The sequence below is a fragment of the Rhipicephalus microplus genome, chromosome 1 (assembly GCF_043290135.1).
Source record: "Rhipicephalus microplus isolate Deutch F79 chromosome 1, USDA_Rmic, whole genome shotgun sequence".
NCBI classification, from domain to species: domain Eukaryota; kingdom Metazoa; phylum Arthropoda; class Arachnida; order Ixodida; family Ixodidae; genus Rhipicephalus; species Rhipicephalus microplus.
Genome location: NC_134700.1, coordinates 197864012 through 197889120, shown reverse-complemented (window position 1 = coordinate 197889120; position 25109 = coordinate 197864012). Strand labels below are relative to the sequence as shown.

Here is a 25109-nt window from a genome sequence, read left to right as displayed (position 1 = left end):
TTAAACAGATTTGTTTCCTGGATCCTAGCCATGAAAAAAAATTACATTCTTAACTGGTAGTCTCAAGGGCACTAGTATAAAAGATGTACATTGTCTCGCAAAAATGTTCTCAAAGCATGGTAAGAAGCAACTATGCACACTTGTTTCATTATTCACATGTGACCGTGCTTCAAATACAAAAGTTGTTGAATGTGTTACCACTCAGGTCAAGCCTGGGCATGGGAACCTTTGCGATTGTTTCAGAGGGTTGCGATGAAATTGCGTACTTGACTTGATCAGATGCGTTTATTTTGTATCCAATGCTAGCACCAATGATAAAGGCTGAAATGTTTAGGCATGTATAAGCTGACAAGTTTAATTGATGAGCAGATCATTGACAACCGATGACTGTGTTTGCTGCTATCAGGGTACAGCGAGTATAGCTAGTCTGTTGAGCTTTCGTTTGCCAGGGCTCAAGTTTACAGGGAACAAGCAAGAGTTCTATTCGCGTGGTCAAGACAGAGCGCAGGAACACTACAGCCACTACTATATTTAAAAGCATAGTGATCCTTCACCCAAGGCATAAAGCACAGTCATAGTCCGTGTATGTCAAACTGAAAATTGAGACCTTATGCTCGACTCGTGGATTAGATGCTCACTGCTGCCGCTGCTCAAGTCCTACGCAGTGGCCTGCATCTGCCACACAGCTGTTCGAGCTGCTGATGAAGATTATTAGGCTTCCACTGTCACGTGAGTGTGAGACTGTGCTTCCAGGAGCACCCCACTTAACCCAGCTGAGATCCGTATTGAAACTGGTATCCTGCCCACAGCTCTGGTTCCCTTATATGAGTTGCAGGCACTGCACCGCCCTTTCCCACATATTCCTTGCTGTTGCCTGAATAACAGTGCCTACATTTGGCCAGGCCTTAGTAGAATTCCTGTTGAGGGAATGGAAGAAACCAGTCAAGGTGCACAAAGGATAACGTAGGAGATTTTGTTGATAAGTATATTTATTGATACATATATAAAGCTCAGAAAACTTGAGGGAATAGCATGGACTCGGATAACTCAGGATGGATGTGATTGGAGAAACACAAGAATTCCCTGTTCAGAAGCGGACTTTCAGAAGGTCGATAATGATGGACTGAAGAACATGAGATGTCACATGATTTTGCGATAACTCACCAGATTAACATGGCACATGTTTTCCTTCAGCTCCTGCAGGAGCAAGGCATCAGTGACTTTCGAAGGGTCGCACTCCTTGTAAGGAAAGCCCGACTTTCGCAGCAAGTAGTGGAACAGGTGCGTTATGTCAGCTCCGCCATACTCCATTATCAGCCTTACATTTCAGCAGAACAAAAATAATAAACAGAAAGATATAATACACTGAGAGGCAGGAGTTGTGTGCAGGAAGAATTTGTTATTCAGTGGCAATCACACAAACATAACTGTTGCATTCTGAAGGCACACGCACAGCCTATGCATGCAGGGTTGAAACAACAGTACCGAGCGCTGCACCACATCTGGTGTGGATCACTACCAATGTGATCTTAGCATCCATGCAGCTCTAAATACTAATGAGAACTAAAAGACCACAATGCCAAGAAGAGTATAGGGGGATGTTATCAATAGTAAATGTAATATAAATGTGAAGAAAGAAAAGTGGACCGAGAAATAATTTGCCACGAGCTTGGACCAAATCATTACTGTCTGTTAGTTCTCATTATTAACGCATCTAACAACAAAAAAAACGAGCCATTAAATTTTCACTTCTTCATGCTGCTCTGAAGGCATGTGTGCGGCCTAAGCATACAAGAGTAAAAATAAAACAACTAAGCACCACACTTAATGCAGATGAAAATGTAGTAGATGGCAACATGATTCTACATATCGCATGACTGCAGTGCTGAAGGCAAACTAACTCAGTTCTGAAGACATGCAGTGAAAACAAAACTGCTCTTTGTTGCGGCCAACGCGGGCAAGACCACAGTCACAATCAACTAAATAATTCAGAGTGCCCCCACAGTTCACGTGCGCCGAGTGGCAACCATGCTTTTCGGAAAGATTGCTGCGAATACAGTGGCCAATGCAAATAGACGTAGAGCATTCTGGCTTTGCTTTCATTACCACACAGTTATGATGGTAATGCAGATGGCACCTCGTCGTTTCAATTGAATGCAAAAGCTACTCCCACTCTTCTGCGCTGCAGATTTCTGGCGCTTCACAGTCTATGCGCTCTTCGTATCACCTGAATTATCCAAATGCAGCTAAATTTTACGAAATTAACAACACTGATGCCAGTAAACAATACGTACGCTCCCCAGAACCAAAGAACAAATCCCGATAACCCTAATTTCCAAATCAACAAAGGCAAAATTATTGAGCTTTGTCTGTATAACTAGAAGTGAAAAAAGATTTGTTCAGAGAGTATATATGAAAGCAGTGCATGTTTTGAGCAGTCTTTTTAGGTCCTGACACACGGTGCTGTTTCATCGGCATGAATGTTTTCGATGGAACAAATAAGCATGTTAATATAGTTTAAAAAAAAGGGCCACTGCAAAGACACAAAGCAGCATAGCTTTCTACATATTGAATGTAGAGGTGAACGCGAGTTTAATGCAGGGCCGTACAGTGCTAAATGGAATATCTTTATATAGAGCTCCTCTATGAAAATGAGACCACCGGTGGCCACATGCATATTTAGCACAAGAGACAAAAAGCTGTTCATTTCATTCAGTTGTGGTCATTACAGTGAATTAAGGTGGTATCCTTGCTTAGTTACATAATCTACCGGCCTACTAGTTATACCGTATATTAGGTGTAGTCAAGGACACTACATTATAAGGTTGCATGCCTTGTGCAGCAAATATACTGTGGAATACGCTATCGGTATTCCTATGAATGCAGTGTGCATTCACTGCAGACTGCACTGAACAGGTTGGTTGTTTTAGACATACTGTATCTTCAAGATGGAATAAGCAGACGAATGCTGCCTTGAATTATAGCCGCATCAAGTGAACTTAGTAGTGCAAATTGTGGAAGGCATATATAAAACCCACCTGCTAGTTCGTGAAGATATGCCATCTTCAACGCAGGAAACACTGGTCTTTTGGTCCCCTACATCCACGACACAAGCATAGCACAGCCCAGCACCAAATGTTGCACAGACAGACTCCTGCAGTTACAAGAAAGTAGCTCATAGTCGGTTTCTGCAGCCATAATGAATGCTGGCAGAAAGATATAAGAAATTAATGTAGTACTTATACAGAGAAAGACCAACTGAGCAGTTGTCAGTTGGCATCCTTAGATAACAGTGATGTTTGCAAAAGAACTGAGCAATAGCTGCTGCTGCATAGCCCAGACTTAGCATATGACTAGCCAAAAAACAGTGATCAATGATTGTGTTAAACTGTTTGTCCACTGACTCAGGGTGTTGTTGCAACTATGTTTCAGGCACTAGTTTGGTTCAAATGGATAGATATTAAGGTGGTTTTAATGCAATAGGAAACAATATCTGTGTGTGCAAGTAATTTTAGGGAACACATCGCATATCATGGGACAGTGACCACTTCCAATTATTGCAATGCTTCGCTGTAATATGCTCCAAAAGCTTGATTGTGCAACACCTCTATATTGCGACAAGGATTACTTAAAGGAACCACTGCATCAGAACATCAATTAGTACACAAGAGAGCTGGTTTGAGGCTGTGAGATACAGTTTACTCTCAGTAAACGGAACCTGAAGGGACTGGGAAAATATGTCCCATTTAACAGGAGTTCCGTTTACTCAGAGGTGAACATGGGTGCAGAATACAAGCCCAAAACCAAGCATTGCAGAGGAAATAGTTTCGTTTAAGCAGTAGTTCTGTATAACAGACTTCTGTTTACTGAGAGTCTACTGTATTCAACATGGCTGCCTAGGCAGCCTGAAGTGAAGCAATCCTAAATACGTAATTACGACAGAACACTGGAACAATGGGATGGAGTTTGAAATTTCAGATGTGCTTGTAAATTGGCTCGGAGACATCCATGGTTATTTGCAATTAGGCATTCAAGAAATAAAAAGAAAACGGTAACTTAAGATAATTGGTAGGCAATCACAACACCAATCTGTTCATATATGATGATCACCACCAAAGCTACCGAATTTCCTCGCCCAAATGCCAGATTCATTTTCTAAATATACAGGTCGCATTTGTTAGTCGGAGTTCTATTCGGTCGAAATATGAGCAGCAAGATATGGCAAACTTCAGAATCAACACTTGAGATGACATCACTTGAGTATGATAGGCAAGAGAAACCAATAAGTGTTACAGACAACAAACAGCTGCATAACTAGTTCTCGTGGACTAAAGGAGGACAATTTAGGGCTAAGTAATGCGTATATTTTTGCTTCCACCATCTTCGATTTATGTCGTATCAGCGTAATTTTGACTAATGCATTTACATCGGAGCCGACGTTACGTCTAGCACTTTAGTGTGTAGTGACACGAGGCACTGATCTCGAGCAATTACAAGTCATTAGTATACCAAAAAGTTTGATGTCACATCTTTATCGGTGAGCTTTTGACATAGGCTTGCTGATAAAAAAATGCCACAAAAATAATGTCCAATCATTGTAGGCAATACCGTATTTGCACGAATATAACGCGACCGCGAATATAACGCGAGGGGGGTACTATAGGTCTCGACGAAAAAAAAAAAAGTTTAGTACGATTATAACGCGAGGTGATGCAACTGTAAACAGCAATCAAAGAGGCTTTATTTATATTTGCAGCAGTTAGAAATGCTATTATCACTGGCTTGCCTGATCAGTCATCATCGCTGCTAGAGTCTTTGTCACTGTCGACAAAAACCGCGTCGTCGTCCGTGCCGTCCAGACTGTTCGAGAGGCAGCACTTAAGGAATGCCCGTGACACTATTGCCGACGGCAAGGCCTCCCAAGCATTGTGTATCCAGCGAGCGACCTCGCTGACTGAAGCTCGCTTCATGCGACCCGATGGAGTCAGTTGGCGATTGCTAGCCTCCAGCCACTGCTCGTACTCCCGGCGTACGAGGTCCTTAAAAGGCTTATTAATACAGACATCCAGTGGCTGGAGCTGCGACGTCATTCCTCCGGGAATGACAACAAGGTCAGTGTTGGCCTTGGCGAGCGCTTCTTTTACCTCATCGGTCAAGTGGCCTCTAAACGCGTCCAGCACAATCATAACTGGAGTGTTGAGAAGTGCGCCCGGACGTCTTCCCCACACAACACGGATCCACTCAGTCATCATGGTGCTGTCCATCCAGCCCTTATCATTGCACCTGACGTGCATCCGGTGTGGGAATGTCTCATTCTTGGGCAGAGTCTTCCTCTTAAATATGAGAAATGGCGGCAGCTTACGCCCGTCCGCCGTACACGCCAGCATCACCGTCACCCGGGTCTTTTCGTTACCCGTTGTGCGGACGCGCACCTCCTTGGTGCCGAGCTGATCGATCACATAGCCAGCCGGTATGTCCAAAAAGATCGGGGTCTCATCCGCGTTACCGATCTGGCCTAGGGGGTAGTTTTTCTCTCTCCTCATCTTGATAACGTAACGCTGAAACTCAACGAGTTTCTCTTCATACTCGGCCGGAAGTTTCTGGCAAATTGACGTCCTTCGGCGAAGCGAGAATCCCGCCCGACGCATGAACTTCTGGACCCACGAGCGACTGGCTTTGAAGGTGTCACGGGGCACGCCGGCCTCACGTGCAAGCTCCCTTGCTTTTATCTGCACAAGTTCGGCGTTCACAGGCAGAAACTGGCCACGACGTTGACGCACAAATTCCGCCAGGTCCACTTCGATTTCCGGGAAACGGCCGGTCTTAGGCCCACGGAACGCCTTGCGTGTCGGTGCGGCTTGGAATATGCGCTCTCGAAACTTCATCCAACCTCGAATGGTAGACTCCGTCACTCCGAGATGCCGTGCCGCACTTGAATTTCCCCTATTTTCGGCCAGCAGGATCGCCTGTTTTTTGAACGCGGCAGTGTATTGATTCCGTTTGTACATGATGACGGGCCAAGCGGAAGAAAGAACACAGCAACGAGCGACCGCAAGGCGTAGGAAGGCGATGCACACGTTTTTCCGAAATGATTGTTATCCACGTGTTGCCACTGGGGCTGCTGTGGCGCTAGCAGCGCTAGCGCAGATTGCGACCGCCGCAGCCTACCGTAGTGGCGCGCACGTCGCCGGCGCCCTGAGCGGCGGTGCTCCGAGACGTCCGGCGGCCGTCGGCGCCACGGTGCCTTGCCACGCGCTGTCACTGGATGCGCAAGTCAGAATAAAATGTGCTATATGGGGCGACAAAACCACGAAGTTCGTGGAATGTGCGGCGCGCCTTACAAGAACGAAGATTTAAAAGAAAAAAAAGAAAGGCTCGAAAAATTTTCGCGTTATATTTTTGCCACTTTTTGTCACGAACGCGAATATAACGCGAGGTGCCTTTTTCACTCGCATATTTTTGGAAAAAAACTCGCGTTATATTCGTGCAAATACGGTAATTCGGCAGAGTTTAGCATTGAATTGGTTCTGCAAACATAAATCTAAAGGGACACGAAAGTTCTGTAACTCACCAAAGCAACAAAGCAGCCACCAAAGCCCAGCTTGCAGAGCAGGAGTTGCACCAGCTCTCGAACGTGATCTCTGGCGTGCACATCTGGTATGACCAGTACTGCTCTGTAGTGCTTGAATGATACAGGAGGATATGATCAAATGTGGAAACAGAGACACACAGAAACAAAAACAAGAGTTTCATCACGAGTTTCATCACAAGCTAGATTCAATGAATATTGAGGCAGCAACTTGGAACATTATGCGAAGTAAGGCCAGCAGCTAGCCCCTTTAGCATCCCATGAGGTGTGACTCAACAAAATACTGGCGTAAGGAAATCTGACTGCAACAGCAGACTAAGCAACCACTGTGCCGTCGATCACTTCAGTGTGAACTAAGTGGTGAGAACACAACAACACAGTGTGTGCATCACCGCACTCGACAAATCGAAGTACAGTAATCCCTCATTATATAATGAAATTGCCTATCTTGAATTTTCTTCTTGTCACGACCCAAACAGATGCATAATAAGCCATATTGCTCAAGGCGCACAAAGAGCCTGACCCTGACCCGCTGAGAACAAAGCGGAGCGTTGCCAAGCGGCACTGACCCTTTTGCGCATGCGGTGTCAAAGTAATGCCGCTGGCGAACTATTTTCATGCAGGCACAAAACAAGCCACAAAGCATAGCCATGACCGACGGCTGCCTAGTAATGATTAGCTAGCGAGGGCCGCGTGCACCCAGCCGTTCATTGCGGAGTGAACTGGAGCTGTCACATTTCGTGGTGCATCGACAATGGGGTGCTGAAAAGCTCTTGTTTTGAAAATGTTACGGCTGCGCGACTCGGGTGAACACGCAAAGCCCCGACTGTAAAACCGGCCACTTTTCACAGTTGCTGTGCACACAGAGAAAGCTCCCTGTACTAGGCTGTTACTAAAATTGCTGGCCAAGAGGTAGAACGCAACTTCGAGATGTTTGCGTTGGCTGTTGCTACTGCTCTCCCTGTTGCCCCAGAGAGAGATACGGAAATACCCTACTGACACTGTTGGTGGCCTCAACGAGGACAAAGAGCCGGCAGATGAAGAGCCACGTGAAGTGCCAAATGTGGTGCACATGTGGGAGTACCTGCACCTGTTATGACATTAAGTTGAATGCATGAGAAACGACCACGGCCTCATCCAACGCTTGGTCAAATAGGGGCAGTGGTTGTCCGGATCCGGCGAGAAGTTGAAACAGCCAAAGCTCACTGCCTCTTTTGCACCTGAATAAAGTTATACTCCAGTCAATACATAGCGTTCCGACTTCCTCGCAGTAGTGGCATGATAGCAGCTCGACTGCTTTAGCTTTCCTCGAGCAGTCACTTTCGTCCAAATACCACTTGTAACAAATTTTCTCCCCTTGCCGCTGTCTATGTAACGAGAGATTAGAGAGATTGTTGCACTGAATTCCTGCTTCACACAGACGCCCTCTAAGATCTCTGGATAGCCCTTCTGCTAACGGTGTGTTTTCTATCCACTTGAGATGCTATTATGATCTGTTGTCGAATGCTTTCAGTCGCACATAGTATACACAACACATTGGGTGATGTCCATTTGGAATTTATGCAGACTATCATGGCAACACTAATACAGGCAGCAGGAATGCACCTGGAGTGCCAATATAATTGCTACTGCAATACAAGAAATAAATAAAACAGTACCTAGACCAGGAGAAAGAGTAGTAGAGATGATAATTCTTGACAGTCTTGTATGTATTAAAGCATGACCAATAAAATTTTGTACTTGCCTAATTCTTTTTTATCTAATACATATTTAATAGTAATGTTACCTATGTGCAATGCATATCAATGTTCGGCAGTCAATTTAACAATTTCCACACACCTCTAACAAGGTGCGGCTCCAGTAACTTGTGTACTAGCACGGCTGGCAGAGTGCTTGTGTTGCGCACTAGCCTGAAAAAGCTAACGAGTTACGTTTTCCAGCCAGCATACATCACAAATTTCGTCAGACCGGCCTTTATAATTTTTCCCCTTCTCCGAGAAAGAATGGGTAAATGGTCACATCACAACACACTAAGACAGTGAGAAGCACAAGACGTGCTCACAAGTGTCTGCTGTGTTGTTGTGATCCATCTTTTCCTCTGGAGGCCCATATTTCAGCTGACTGCAGGGTGTACTATGGAACGTGTTAGTTCTTGCACTGGCATAAGGCTAGTGTGCTTCTTCTACCAATCAAAAACAGTGCTATGAGGCATTGTTGAATAGCACAAAAACACACGGACACAATGCACTAACTACAATTACGACTGTATCATTATTAACTAGCTTGGATTGTTGTTTTAATGTGGCATTGCTTTGTGACTCCTGAGAGCTGTCATTTTCCTCGGTATAAGGCAAAATCGAGATTGGGTGCTGCCGGAAAATGTGACTTTTGAAACTAAAATCCACCAGGCACAGCAGGCGAGCATTAGTGACTAGTATCGGTAATTTTCGGTTCCCTAGATTCCGTTGATTTGTATGCTCTATCAGTTTGAAGAGCCCTTCAGTTTAGAGTTTTCACAATCCTGTTTACCTTGATATAATGAGGTTTTATTGTACTACCAAAATATTTTGCAGTAGAAGTAGAGTAATAAGCATGTGTTATGCTACAGAGTGATCTCACCTTCAGGTCTTTCAGTGGAATCTCTAGGTACTGTTGGATGGCCAAGCCCCAGATGGCCTCGAGGTGATGCAGCACCGACACCAGGGAACCTCCAACGCCCGAGTGCACATTTAATCGGCCCCTCCTGATGGGCCAGTGTACATGAAACCTCTGCTCAGGATTTAAGTACAGCACCTAAAGCGTAATACACCAGGAGAAAGATCACCACGCAGTCGCTCCACTTATAAAAATAATAAATAAAAATTCTTACCTTTACATAATGTGTAAAGAAACAAGACAGTAATCACCTATGCACTGCCATCTGCAGTTAGGCAGTCTTTCATATAGTGCTATGACAAGTACCAAGCAATATTTTTTCTGTACAATAAAGTTCGCACATGTGCATACTGCAGACAATATGGTTCTAACCCTAGTTTCCTTACATTAGGTCAACATTGCTCAAACATGCTAATAACTGCGGTGTAGAGGCTCTGCTGTAATCACCCTGAGTTGAAAGCATAAAAACTCGTACTGAAGATCCTACATATAATTAATTATAACTGCCACAGCCTCCACATCTTGGTATGCTCACTGCTCATAGAAGTGAGAAACTTGTAGAAAAACTTGCAGAAGAGATCCACTATATTTTCTAGCCCTTTAAATTCTGCAGTCATGAACCGAAAACCTTTGCTACATGAAGCCAACGATACAATGAAACATAAAAGGAATAAATGACGTCATAGTGACAAATCCTGTATAGAAAACTACATCTGCATGATCAAAATAATGGTGGCTTCATTTGAAATAAAAACTCCAGACATTAAATTAAAAAGAACTATCCTTTGACTTTATATAGATAACAATGTGCTTCTTAGAGCATTGTTATATAAGGGTTTATAACAGTGAAAAAGTGTGTTTTTATAAACACATTCTTATTGTTATATATTATGTTAGTCAACAACGAACTTTTGTATCTTGTGACACGGAATTGAACAGAGGGTACAGCCTGAAGAGCTGCTATGCGTGCTACTATGCCGACCAATTAGATATAACAAATATTATTTGGGTTTTACATAAATTAAACATTATATGATTATAAAATATGCTGTAAAGATGGAGGGCTCTAGAAATTTTCACCACTTGTAGCACGTGCCCCGACATCACACGGTGGAAGGGCCTCTCTCATTTCGCTTTCATCAAAATGCATCCGCTGCAGCTGGATTCTAACCCGGGACCTTTGGGTCAGCAGCCGAGTGCCATAACCACTGCAGCGGACACTGAACCATTAGGTAGCACTTGAAATGAAAAAAAAAAAAAAAAGTCTTGTCTACAACACTTTACTTGAACGCTGCACAAGCATAAAAAGCAAAATCTGATGTTGAACTCATCTACTCAAGAGAAGTGTCCCTCTACCATACACACGCAAGCAAGGTGATATATTGCAACATGAAACAGCACGACTTGCCTCTTCTCCAATGAAAAACTCCTGAGCCCGATCGGTGTTGGTCCAACTGAGGTCACACTTTTCTTCGACGACTGTTGGCTTGACATGCTGATTGAAGTGATGAATCTATTGAGAAAAGACATTCTTCTAAATTTGCATGCCAATCTTCCTCACAACAGAACGGTTGAAAGCCAGTTACTCCGGCGCTACCACCCCTTGCACTGTTATGTTAAAAGTGGGGTGTGGTAATATTCGAAATTTGAAATGTTTTTCAAATAGTCTGTTGTTAGATTTGATTCGCACCAAAATATTATTATTCCAACTTGCAGAAGACAAATGCAGCCGTAATTCAACGAACTGGGGCCCCTTCAGAGTTTCAATATGCTTCACCCCATCATATTCTTACATTGCGGCAAAGCTGCCTTTCAGAGCTCTGCTCCAGTTGCAAGTGTGTTCACCCGAGAAAACGCTGGTTCCAACACGAAGATGACAGATGTGACGAGGTGGGTGCTCAATTAATGCTGTTTTGGACCTGAAACTTGGGCAACACATTGGTTGCACAAAATCGTGTACATAAGTACTATACAGCCTCTGCATTGCCTCATTCTTGATAGGACGACTATGAAACAGCACCCCACTATCGCTTCATCGACCTAGCCAGAGGAAACCCTTTCATGTTGGTAGCTCAAAAGAACGTGCTCAAGAATCTTCTCCAACTCTTCTTTTTGCAATTTGGTTCAAAGTATTCGAAAAGTATTGTACTCGAGAAATTTTCAAGAATACTTGAAAAAAAAAAATGTTCTGTTCAATTTGCACTCACACTTCAATATTGGAATTCACTTCACACCGAAAATTTCGCTATTCATGCAGTTTGAGTTATAAGCTTCTCTTCATCATGATAATTGATCTCATCACCTAAAAGAGGCCACACAAGCACAAATGCGAACTACTCTTTTAGCAGAAACGAGCTACAGCCTGAAAGCTTAGCAGACTGGAAAAAAAACAAGCAAGAAAGCAACAACCATGAAGCATTGTTTCTAAAACTAAAGGCGGCACATTAAATGCCTAAAATAGTTAATGCAAGCACATTTACTACAGATATAGTGCAATACATTTTATTCTGCAACAACTATACAACATTAAATACCTGATCTCCCCTGTTGTAAATATTGCTCATTTCATTTTTTAGATGTGTGCTTATTAAGTAGCTCACAGAAATTTTAAAACATTGTCTATGGCACTTAGCATATTATCTGTCCTGGAGCTGCGTTACACAAAGACATGGATATTACTGGTGCAAGAAAGCAAAACATAGAATTGAATAATGAACACAACTGCGCTTGATGAGCAGCAAAAGGCAATGTTCAGTCGCATGATGCTAGTGATAATGTCAGTAATGATTATTGCCAGTGGAGCAATTTACTAAGCCACAGTGGCACCGTTTCAACAATGAAAAGTGTGCTACAAGCCCTTGTGGAATCAGAAGTGCGATCAGAAAGTGTGGCGTAGGTCTGTTCCACTCTTGTGGAACGAACACACTGGTTCCTTGCTAGCAGTAATCGAAGTGAAACTGTTACAGGGGCCATAAACTCACTCCTGCAGTGAGGCATGCTTACACAACTAAACTATGTTACATTTCTGTTCGCTCTTGTCATTGGCGATGAGAAATGTGATCATTCTTTCGTCTAAACATGAGCAGGAAATACCATATAAACTTTGTAAGCCATACTGCTCGCATACCTTGCAGCCTGAGTAGGACACAGCATTGGCTAGTCTCCTCCATGCACCAGCGCGAGAGTTACCAATATTTAAGTTATGCCTAGTGCTTATCACTAAATAGAAGGTATTCTAGGAAGGAAGGCGGGAATTGACCTAGAAAGGAATAGATGGTTGCATTCTGAGCTTGAAACAAACCTCCCACAATGATAGCGAACAGCAGATAAAAAGCAACGAAGCAATGAGGCAAGCTGGGCTTAACCATCTCACACTGATGACACCGCAAGCTACTTTTGTTCTGCCATTTTTAAAAATATTATACCAAAAGACTTCTAAATAACATACATATATAGGTAAATATAATGCCTCATAAAAGGGCCCTGCAACACGTTTTCAGTAGCAATGAAATGGATTCACTAAAGAAGCTTAGTGACTCACGAATTCATCGCTGCATACGTTTTTAAGATCGGTCTAGCAGGAGCGGAGTTAGAAAGATTTGTTGCAAGCTGTGATTGCATTCTCTCTCCTCTCACCCGAACGAAAGCCCTGGAAGCTAAGCAAGAAGGGATAGCACGGGGGCAGGAAATACGTCACGTCATGCGTGCCTCATGACCTTGAGCACTTTTGCTTTTTTTTCTTCGAATTCGCGGCTTTTTAGTGCAATCACGCGCGTACCCCTATGCAAGTCCTCGTCTAGTGCGGTGGCACTTCCTATAATGACCTAGCGCACCATGTTCAAATCAGCCAATGGCTGATACATCGGCTATGACGAGTGATTTTCGAGCTTGTTCTACCATTTGTTGATATAAGGGAAAGCAATTTTTAGCGGACTTTGAGAATTTATTGTGAACTCGGGGCCGCATGCTGCATTATACATGGCTCGCGTGTTCTCGATAGCTTTTACTACCGATCGGCAGCGTTTTCCGACCATGGTCGAAAAGTGTTGCAGGGCCCTTTAATAAGGTGGATTTTAGGTATCCCATTATTTTTTTTTCAACTTAAAAGTGAAATGCATGCCTTAAAGTTGCGTGGGTGTACTATTCTCACACCATACAAAAGCACTCACCTTGTCAGTAGGGAAAGTATATCGTATCCTCCCTTCTGAGGTCAAGCAAGATGCCAAGAGGTTTCCGACAACTTCGCAACCTTCTTCAATAGTGGCCATGACCTCTGGCTCCTAGGTTAAAGTGCACATTCAACAGAATTTCTACCAAGTAGCTTCTGAGCAATCTAAGATCACCTGCAATCTTTTAAAAAGCAAAGCAACACAAGAGGAGACAGCCAAGCGTCGTGCACACAATAAGAATGCTCTGTTATAAGACAATGAATCCATTTGAAGACCGAATAGTGAATATATATATACATTTGTGCGTCTCTGCCAGTGATACTTGTGAATACCAATAGTCTAATTTGTAAAACAATGAGTACACACAGTGCAATAAAATTATCTGATTGAAAAGAATATGCAAGCAAAATGCAAGAACTGTTTCATTTTCAGAACTGCAGATGTGATAGCCAGAGCCATTTTATTTGAAGGCTTGATTTGACAAGCACAATGCACAAAAATGTCATACACAGTTGAATAATAAAAAAAGTAACACAAATTTATTCAATACTGTTGCTGTTTACAGCAAACCAGGCCTGATAGAATACAAGTTAAACTTAACTATGCTTAAATTTAAACAAAGAAATTACAAAGAAAATGGAAGCATTGAAGGGAAGACAGGAAGTTGACAAGTGGTATACCATCGCAGTCAATGCCACATCCATCCTGCAGAACATACAGATTTAGCTACTTCGCGCATGTTTGCACACTCTCGATTCCCAACAACTTATTACTTTTATACTTCAATTTACAAACAAGTTTGGCAGGCTAGTTTACACTTGCCTTGAACACTGTGCATAGCTTTTAAGCCGTGTTTATGCATGATTTATCGAGAATAATTTATATTTCGGCTTCCTACGTGTGCAGCAGTGATCCTCAAAATGCACAGTGGTCTTTTCAGTGATCTTTTACTCAGCAATTTACATCATAGATGCAAACAACAAGCAGCATCACGACACTTATTACGTGCTATAATTATTACAAGCGAATAATATAGGAGCCATGGTCAAGACAGTATAGCACTCACAAGAAGGACAGAATAACTGCTCACGATGTGCACCCAATCTCAACTGAATTTCATGTCGTGTGCACTTCTTCAGTCCTTGTTCTTTTTTTTAATGCTACACAGTCCGAATGATGAACCCGCACCAACTAACTCAATTTTCCATTATAAATTTAGGAGGCAGTTCTGAGACACCTAACGTGATCAATAACTCTGGGGTGAAACTTATAGCTCCTGTGGCAGCACACAGCTTACAACGTATCTCTAAATAAAGCAGCCTACGCATTCACAAAAGCAACTTGTATGCTTTCCCATGAGCAGTTACTATGAGCTTTTGAGAAGCCTTTGGTAAATATGGATAGTAAGAGCATAGCCAATGCCCCAAATATTGTAAATCCTTGATTTACCTGATGAGTTCTGGTCAGTTCTTTGAAACCCATATAAGACAAACATGCGGAATGGACACAAAGCACTTACCATGTCAACCTCGGGAATGAGAATGGGGTCAACATGAGGTGCTGATGTTTCTGATAGGCACGGCCTGGCAATGACATGTGGTATTGTATGAGGGTAGGAGTCAGACGCTCGTCCTATCCTCAAGAACATAGACCCCGGGTGAATAACTACGATGGCTGTGGCTTGAATGGGCTGTAGAAAACCAATTGGTCGTAAAAGATGAATACTTTCCCAGATCTCTTGAACATGTACACCGATTACTGAACTACGGCAACCAAAGAGAGACGAAGTAACTTGTAACAAGTGATCAAGAATGCAATGAAGGTATGACATCTATAACAATGTCAAGGAGTGACTATTGGTTTTGATTAACGCTTTCTCCATGAGAGATGAAGTAATAGATGGACTTCGATTAACTTTCAGGGCATGTGATGGGGTTCTTGTTTTATGATGCACTTGGACATGACAAACTGTCAAGGCCAGTTAGATATATTCATTGAAAATCTAGGTTTACCACATTTCCTGGATTTTCACAACCACAAACAAATAGCAGGAGAACAACAACAAATAGCAGGAGAACCACAACAAATAGCAGGAGAACCACATCGCATCAGTCGATTCTTCGGCGAGTTTGGTGAAGTTTACAAAATGTGCACTGCAGGCGCGATGCTTTTTCGAATAAGGGGAAAACAAACTACTTCTTAACTCTAGACCACTCATGAAGTGCCCCCTTTTTTTTAACGACTTGAAAAATATGCCAAAATTAATCCAGAAGTAACAGCATTTGTCATTAGTAGGCAGGCATTATTAACAGTGCTCTAGAGCACTGTTAATAATTGATTTTGGTGTTTAAGGTCCCAACACCACCACATGATGAGAGACGCTGTAGTGGTGGACACTGGTGATTTCGACTACCCGGGGTTGCTCAACGTGAACCAAAATCTAAGTACACTGGCCTCGAACATTTTCGCCTCCACCAAAAATGCGGCCGCCACGGCCGGGATTCGATCCCGCGACCTGCACGTCAGCACTCGAGCACCATAAATATACTAGACCATCGTGGCGGGTTCTACAGCACTGTTTGCTTTGTAACTACAGGCGGTGAAGGCCAGATCACGTCGCGCTAGTTTACTAGTGACGCGGGTATGGTGTACTTGAATATAAGTTAACTACACAAGCACAGCGTTCAACAAGCACGATCCTGAAGAGCCGGCTATAACTACATCAGAAACAAATGGGAGTGAATGAAAGCGTGTTTGTCTCTTTTTCGCTTTTTGTTTTGTCACAATGGTTTAGGAGAGGGAATGCAGCGATCTCCGAAAGCAGAGCGGTCAGCGAGATACGTTTGCAGAGGCTTGGAATAAACTAAACTGCTTTTGACAGGACGCCTATCTCGGTCAACGTTTACACTAAGAAGCAGGCCTAGTGCCGTCGTGAAGAGCGACAAAGACAAAAAATAACGCGCGACTTCGCACGTTCGCCAATGCCACAAGCAGACGACACAGTTCACGTGTCGATCGATCTGCACTTCAAGAGGTCCGAACGCCACGCTGATATCGCACGACAGTTGAACAAATCACAATGCAGTACGCTGCCGAGAAGTGGCTGTAAGATCGTCACAACGCGGAACGAAGCATGCGCGACATATCGCCGGCATATAGAGGTTTTCTGTGTAAACAATCGACAAGCTCGCGGTTTCGAGCAGGGAACGTGCCACTCGACATGCTGTTGTTTGCAATATTGCAAATATATTACTATTGTAATAGACATACAGAATATAGAAGCGATGTTCGTGAAGAGGCTACAAATCAGTGAGCAGTCAAGTAATCGTTACCTCTACAGCAGGCTCCGGAAATATTGACGCCGGTTGCTTTTTTGGCGGCGTCGGCGCCATCTTCTTGAATGATTACAGTGTTGCTAACAGCGGAGTACCTCCACCGGACACCTTTAGTGATAGTAGTCAAAGTGCGTCTTCTAGATATCATACAGCTTAGACCATCACCTCCGAGAAGGTCTTTACTTATTCACCTTATGAAATTGATATTTTATGAACATTCAGAGACTGTGCTGTAGTTAGACTTCATTTTTTTCTCCATCCACTCATAACACGCATGTGAAACATGTTTTCTCAAAAGCGGTAGAATATTTCAGAAAGTACTGATACAAATATGAAATATTTTTAGATTGTTGCTCTAAATGAAAACACTGGGGTCGAGAACCCAAAAACGCGCAATCGTAGGGCCTAAGAATGCATCGATTATATTTTAAGCGCTTTCGATTTCGACATCTAGGGAGCGGCACTTAGTGACGTGTCATTGCAGTGTGACACCATGGAGAGACAGCAACTCGCGCGAGTACTGCTCGCGACGTACTAGTAAACGACCATAGTGCAAAATCCGCACGTGCCGCACGTAAGCAACTATAATAACAGATAAAGTAAAATGGGTATCTTTTTGTCCCACAGCAACAATCATCATGTATTCTGCGTTCCTGTCCATGGTACTTGCAAGGCCAGGAACGCGTGCATTGTCGCCACACGGCCGGTACTTTCAGGTCACGAACGACATACTCCTTATCAGCGTTACACTGGTTGTTGATAAGAAAGTGGCCAGCGGCGAGTTTTAGGGGCGATGCTCCTTAAAGCGGCACCCGTTCAATCCTCGTCGTAGTACGTAACATGTGTTACGCTTTGTCCTGCAAGGTGGTGCTGGTGGGAGATTTATCCTGTGCGCTGTTGAACAATGAAAAATTCGCAGCGTGCGAGTTAGCTAAAAGCCGAATTCTCCTGTCTCCCATTCCCCATTAGCAGCCATTGGCATGTACATTGAGCACTATCTGACAAGAAAGGGCTGCTACGTTATACTCGCTGGGCGTAACCTCCTTCGCTTTAGAAAGGTTTATCGAACGTGGGCCGCAGTGTCATGAATACAGTGAACTAGTATATACCATGAACTCGAGGTAGTTAAAGCTGGGAAGTAGGCACGAAGCGCAAGCCGTATGAAAGTGTGCGTGTGCCACCTCTCGTTTAGTTCTTGGAATGTCCGCTGGATGGCGGTGCTTCTATATGCGGAATATACGATGAAAAGATGCGATATGGTGGTACTTGTAGTGCCGACTAGATGGACGAATGGACACACAGACAGGTGCATGGGCGTACGCATGGATGGCTGCACGGACAGATGGACGCAGGGGCGCATGCATGGATGAACGTTAGTCACGGACGCATGGATGGACGTGCGGACGCACGAACAGACGCACGCACGGACGGGTGGATGGACGCATGGATGGTCACACAGACGGATGCATGGACGGGACGAAAGCAAGAACGAATGAACGGACGAATGCTTCACCCCACTCTCCATCATTCACCCCGTGGATACGCTGCCATTTTTTTTTAAGAAAGGAAGTGCCAGCATGCCGGATGGCGATTATTATTGTGGGACAAAAAGGCACCCTGTTTACTCGATATTTTTTAGAGTGAATGACTTGTCGTTAGTGACCTCGACAGTGATTTTTGTGATTTATGTTGCATGCAGGACGCAGACTTATCGTTCGCCTTGTAAATAAGCATTGTTTTCATTCTGATACAAATAAGTGTACAAGCGATACCCAGCGAACGAGCTGATCCGGTTCCATCAGTGGGGCCTTTCGGTGCTCTAGCCCCCCATCCAACAAATTACAGTGAGCCAAGTTGAAGTGGAAATGGTTGTAACCAGAGGCGTAACCAGGGGGTGGCACATGGGGCCGATGCCCCAATCCCCGAAATTTTTCCCGTCATGTCGTACAGAGCGAAAAATTACCATTTGTAAAAGGTGCCGCCCCCCTCCCCCGGAAAAAAGTTGTACCTGTGCCTCTGGTTGTACCGATAATTGTTCGTTAAGTAAATGTGCAGTTAAACTTTAGTATTCTTCAGAGAGCCACCATCAGGCCAGCGAGGAATGCACAGCACAGTCACAGCGTACGCTGTTGGAATGGAGCCCGCTCCACGCCGCCCACTGCGAGTATGGTGCTGTAACATTCACGTATTCGTCGAAATACCCTCAGGTGTTCTTCGTGACCCGAAAAGTATCTTGCCGAGGATGACCGATTCGACACTGTAGACGAACTCTTGTTTATAAACACAATGCCCACAGAAGACCATGGCAGAACCATTGTAAGCTCGAATCGAGCAGGTATCATGGCAGAGTGTTTGTTCACTCTCATCGTAGCCGTGAAAGACCGTGCTAGCCTGGTCATTAGTCAGGTGGTGAATTCATTGTGGACATCTGATACGTTTGCTTTAAGCATTTATATATAGTCGGTCACAAGTTTCACGATGGAAATTAATGACTCTTGGAGTATTTCGGCAAAGTGCGGTAAGCGCTGCATCTGCTGTTCAATACTCAGACAGAACTTTTGGCGCGATCCGATGATAGCTTTTAGGGAGATCCTCGAGTTTTTAACATAGCGCGCAGTAGACATGTACATTAGTTGCGCGTCAGTACTTCATCTTCAACAAAATAAATTACCTTAATATCGCGATAGAGCTTGATCACGTGATGATGATGTTGTTTGATTCTACATGTTATGTTTTCCAAGCATTCGTAATTCCTAAAATAAGCAGTTCATAGTTTGAAGTCGTCTAAATTATAAGTGTACTTTCTTTCCTCTTATTTTTCGCGCAAAGTCTTATACCTTCTAGTAATTGATATTTCTTTCTTTTAGATGATTCTGGTCATTGTTTTTCTTGCCTCTAGCATGGATCATGCCCAATCAGGGGATCGGCTAACATGACATGACTTTGTTAGAACTTTTGATCACTGAATTTTGACAACCAACAGAACAACGTACGTAAATCAAAAAGCGAGCAATAATAATGGCCAACTAATGTTTCTTTTTTCTTCTTTTTCGTCGACTATACATGTATCTCACTTTGTTCTCTCTCTCTCCTTCTAGTTACGACGTTTGTCGCTGCGGAAAGGTTCAGAAACTACGCATTATCTGTGCTTTGTCCAAGTCTCGATTCATCACCGTACTTTCTGCACCTACATTTCCCTTGGAGTAGAAAAAGGTGCGTAGTAAGACGGGCTGAATTTGTAATTACCGAAATGCGTTTTAGAATTCCAAATTTAAATTTTTACTAGCACAGAGCGTGCTTGGCGATCTCCTCTTTTTGCTCCTACTGCAACGAACACAAAACTATTGAACACTCCTTGTTGAGCTGCCGAAGTCTTTCCTTACACAGAAAACAAAGTATTCAAATTTTATTGCGGCAATGTGGTCTACCGATTACGTCGGCCGCTCTATTACCATTTGGAGCTTCTGCGCTGGGACACTCAGACAGGAATATTTTCAAAGCTGTTGAAAAGTTTATATGTGACTCGAACAGATTTGGTAGTTGTATCAACCACTAATAATTTTTTATTCTGTCTTCCTAGTCCAGTTAACATTGTTCACTGGGAGGTTACACAAAATAGTGCTGTCTAAATTACAATCATTCATAATTAGCGTTACATTAAAAAGTTCATCTCTAATTTACTGTAGCTCAACAAAATTTTAATAATAAATTTAAAATGTATCATCCTCCCGACTCTTGGCGGATCCCCTGAGTAGGCATGTGCCAATATTCCAAAGAGTTTCATCATCATCATAATCATCATCATCATCATTTCATTAGACTGTCTCGCGTTACAGTGTGGCATGCGCCGCAATTTGTAAAGAAGATTAAGCTATCTCGAGGCGCCTCGCGCTTATGCGCCTCGTCTTTGGCAGCATCGAAGCACATGGCTCTCTTTTTCCCGAGGCGACTCGCGGCTTCCGACCTTTTGACGAGCGAGTGCTTCGACTGTCAAGAAGGCTTCGGTGACGGCGTCTTCCAATGGCGGCTGTTGATCCTATGCACCGTCGCCATTTTCTTGGTCAACGGGCAAATAGTACTGATTCCCGCCATCTCGAGTGACGTGGACCACTGGTGCAAGAGACCGGCCGGATCCAACATCTCGGCGGATGCGTGGAAGAATGTTGCCATACCCGTTGGAACTGATGCACGCCACAGCCGCTGCTACGTATTCGAGAACCCAGGGTACTCGGAAAACGACACATTGGCTGTAGTCAAGTGCAACGAGTGGGACTATGACAAAGCTCAAGCCTCGACATCGCTAATTACTGCCTGGAGCTTAGTTTGCGACCGACGTGCCTTGCTCGCCGTTATAATGGTGGCGCAACAAGTGGGTTCCGTCGTGTTCCTGCTGTTGTCCGGCCCCGCGGCCGACCTTCTCGGCAGGATGGCCATTCTTCTAGTGATGACGACAGCTGCGATTGTGTCGACAGTAGCCGGCTGCCTGGCCACCGACTACGTAATGTACACCTTGGCAGTGTTTTTTGTGTTCGGGAGCGTGCTTGCCTGCGCCACCTGTATCGTGATCGTCTCGTTTGAAGTCACCGTCCACGAACACAGACCATTGTACATCATCTTCTCTGCGACATCAAGCTTCTTGCTAGGGGACGTGTGGTTTGCGATTATCAGAGTTTTGAAACTCAGCTGGCAACTGAAACAAGCTGTGTTTCTTTCACCTACACTTCTTCTTCTCGCTGCGTTCGTGATAGTGCAAGAATCACCCCGCTGGCTGATTGCGAAAGGGCATCTGGAAGAAGCCGAAGCAGTGATGATGAGCGCAGCTGAGCTTAACCACTTTCCCCTGTCCGGCACAGCCTGTCTCATGGACAAACTAAGGCGGGATCGCTGGAAGTACCGGAACAGCGCCCCTGCGTCCGACCATGAGCGCCCGCTGCTCGACGCTAGATCGGTCCGGCGGCGAGCGTTGACTATGTTCACCCTTCTATTCTCGCTCATGTTTAGTGCCTTCACGGACGTAATCTCGATAATGATGCGAAGCGATGACAACGAAGACAGGAGCGTTTGGTTTATGGTGGTCGTGCTCGTTGGTACGCTGCTCAGTTACATGGCAATGTACATCATGGTTACCCGGTTTGCCCTGGTCAAAGTGCTCAGCGTCTCCTCTGCAGTCGCCAGCTGTACCCACTGCCTGCTGAGCTTTACCGCCAGCTTTTACTCCGTGGCCACCGTGCTACTCGCGCTCTCGCACGGCATCCTAGCCGTAGCCGTCGGAGTGAGCATCGCGTACATCATGGAGATAGTCCCTACTGCCGTGCGCGGTGTGGCCTTGTGCTGGGCATTGGCCTGTGGAAGCGTCGGCGCCGGCTGCGCGTGTTCGACGTTTGTGCTGCAGCAGCTGGGTCGCGAGGACGTGGCATTCGGTACGACTGCGCTCTTGCTCGTGGTGTCGCTGTTCGTGATTTCCGACCTGCCTCCTCCTGCAGGAATCGAGTGCGCTGTCAGCGACGTCGCTGCTAAGAGGCACGCCTCATTCTCCAGCAAGGCCTCCATTGACCACATGAAGAAGTCGCTCGATAGTTGTCCTGTGGACAAGATAAGTCCGATGAGTTTCAGGAGCCAGAGGAGCTTGGCCGATGGCTCGCTGCGTACGTCTTCGGGACACAGCGACACGCACAATTTTTGACAGACGTATGCATTCAATTACCACGTAGTGGCCATGGCTTTGGTGCATAGCTGTCGTAACCGCAGAAACTGATGGGCTAGGACAGACAATTTGACGAAGGTGGTTTCGCCATGCTCCTGAACTCTGCCCCGCCTACTCGCGTCATATATAGAGTAAGGTTTTGATTAATATACGATTGCTTCATTTTCATACTTTTTTTGCGGAAATCAGACAATAATTGTGCGCTGAAGGCGTTAAGATAGCTGGATGACAATTAAATGCCGTAGCTAGCTGCAACTTGGTCTCATTTTCTGTAACCCGATCTTACGCCACATCCAGTACCCGACGAGCTGTAAACTAGACGTGCGAAAATACCGCGGCATATTTCGTCCCTCCGCAGTTGTTCGTCTTTCGTTGCTGGAATCGGGTGAGATTCCGAGTGTTGAAGAAAATTCCTTTCAACATGAACCTGTTCACGTGGCTGACGTGGACTACCCCATACGGGGTCTCGGTAGTTTACCACCTGGAAATTTTTCGGTTCACACACATGGACCCTCACTACCTCCCCTTTCGCCGAAATAAATTCGGTGGATGCAGCTTGCACGGGCGACGACGCGGCAGTTGCAGTCGTTGATCGCACACTCCAACCCATTGCAACTCTCCACCTTCTTCCTGCATCCACCCCGGAATCCTCGGAAGAAGCGGCGATCGCGCTTGCCCTCGCACACACTGATGCCCGGTACGTCCTTTCCGAGTCGAAAACCGCGATCCTAAATTTCGCGCGAGGACGAGTCCACGAGAGCGCTTTCAGAATTCTCAGCTCGCCCCCCGAAAACCCGGCCCGCCATGTGGAGCTGATCTGGGTGCCTGCGCACTCTGGAAATCCCGGCAACGAAGCCGCCAACGACCACGCCCGAGGTCTCATCAACCGGGCGGCGGCGGAATCGGAGTCGGGCTCTTCCAGGGAGCGCATGCATTCGTTCAACGAGATGACCCAGTCATATCGCGCCGAACGCCAGCTATACCCACCACCCCACCGATCCCTCAAAACTTTTCACCAAATATTATGGCGTCGCCTTCAGACCCGCACCCTTCCCTCCCCCTATTTTCTTTCCCGCATTTACCCGGGAGCGTACGTCCCGTCCTGTGCTCAATGCACTCACCCCCACGCTACCCTTACCCACATTCTCATGGAATGCCCGGCGGACCCTCCCCCGCGGGGCCCGGAGCCACTGACCACATGGGAGGAATGGGAGACCTTGCTGTGCTCGACGGACCCGGCCAAGCAGAAAATCGCCACTGACCGGGCCGCCCACGTCATGGAACTGCATGAACTCATGAACGCATAGCGCAGTGGGGTCGTGCGGGGACCCTGGGACGTAAGTGCCCAAATCCCTTGGCCTAATAAAGTTTTACCTCCTCCTCCTGGATAATACCGCCGAGGTGTACTGTGGCTATAGGGTACTCGGCTGCTGACGCGCTGATCGCGCCCCCATGCTCTCTTGATCACCTCTTTAACATGGGATAGACCAAAATTAGTGTCGGAGGGCAAGAGATTTGAACGACTATGACGGCTGTCCAGTCATGACATGAATGATCAGAAAGTCCCGACGCGTACGACGTCAAACCTTTCCTTACAGACACTTGTGGCACATACACGTATACTATGGTCCGTGGCATGCGGGAATGCAGCCCAGGCGTTTGACAGTTAATGTCTATCGAGGAAACGCGAGAACAAATTTAGGTAGTTTAAATGAGAGATCGTTAAGAAAAATTGACATCGGCTGTGTTGACCTGACGAATGCAAATAATATCTTGGGGTCGAATTCTGGGGTCTCAATAGGAGTCGAACCCAAGCATTCTGCGTGGCAACCAACCATTCTAGCAAAGAGCCAAGCCACGTCTCGGCACTTTTTTGGAAAAAGAGCCTATGCGGATGTAATGTTGGTGAAATACTAGTGATTGCAGGGCTGGGTATTCAATTTTATATACACTACATACGTACTCCTATGATACTGGATTCACTTTGAATTAACGCTACTTGTAACTTAATCACCATCCACCGACGTTGTTCACACAGCACTAGCCAGGGCTACCATCCTCGCGAGCTCAAGTGCTACATGTATATAAGCTTACCGCTTGTGGTATTGGTAATGTTGTTGTAGCCATCGTTGCGCAAGTGCGACCTACTGGTTACCTAAAGCATATGCCACTGTTCGACAAATGTTGGCGTTCACAGCACTTGCACGTATCATTAGCATAATTTTGTAGCATTTTACTCAATAAAAATACAACAAATTCACCTTCCATAACATCGATTCTCATTGTACGTGGGATCTGCCGAACTTTCTATACTATGACCGGCTAGACATATTCATCAAACCCGCTTTCCCTTGAACACTAATTTTGGGCTTCCACTCCAGGTAGATAGGCCTTGTACCTTCACAAGCTGTAGTTCGATAAGTTTCAACATGTTCCTCTAAGAGATTAACGAAAAAGTTACCTAGTAAAAGTCTGACAGTCAGCCACATAAGGCGCATTGGTCGCCCGTGCAAGTTGGAGGGCAGCTATAGAGTTCTCTGCAAATATCACGTCACAAATATCGATACCCTGACCCACCGCAAGAAATATTTTCCAGGCCGAAGGGGGGGGGGGGCACACTTAAAGACATTTTATTATGACGCAAAGTACATTTCGTG

The 25109-nt window shown here is 45.1% G+C and overlaps 2 protein-coding genes across 3 annotated transcripts in view; one reads left to right on the top strand and one right to left on the bottom strand.

Annotated features, from left to right (window-relative positions):
* The window catches only part of Arp8 (Actin-related protein 8), a 39076-nt gene extending 22236 nt beyond the window's left edge, over window positions 1-16840 (bottom strand). For both annotated transcript variants that reach the window (XR_012894250.1, XM_037412502.2), the window contains exons 1-8: window positions 16746-16840; window positions 14933-15103; window positions 13414-13524; window positions 10653-10757; window positions 9209-9382; window positions 6572-6682; window positions 3039-3154; window positions 1165-1318 (exon numbers count right to left, since the gene is read on the bottom strand). Coding sequence is in view for 1 of the 2 variants with exons in the window: in XM_037412502.2 (XP_037268399.2) it covers window positions 1165-1318; window positions 3039-3154; window positions 6572-6682; window positions 9209-9382; window positions 10653-10757; window positions 13414-13524; window positions 14933-15103; window positions 16746-16805 (1002 nt within the window). In the remaining variant the exon portion in view is untranslated. The remainder of the gene's footprint in view (window positions 1-1164; window positions 1319-3038; window positions 3155-6571; window positions 6683-9208; window positions 9383-10652; window positions 10758-13413; window positions 13525-14932; window positions 15104-16745) is intronic.
* A 3833-nt stretch (window positions 16841-20673) lies between these two features.
* LOC119167056 (solute carrier family 22 member 7) lies at window positions 20674-22990 on the top strand. Its single transcript, XM_037418473.2, has one exon. The coding sequence runs from the start codon at window positions 20674-20676 to the stop codon at window positions 22429-22431; it is 1758 nt and encodes a 585-aa protein (XP_037274370.2). The 3' UTR covers window positions 22432-22990.
* The last annotated feature ends 2119 nt before the right edge of the window (window positions 22991-25109 follow it).

Bases quoted from the DNA above. Each gene is read 5' to 3' on its own strand.
- LOC119167056 (XM_037418473.2), top strand. From the start codon at position 20,674: ATGGCTCTCTTTTTCCCGAGGCGACTCGCGGCTTCCGACCTTTTGACG.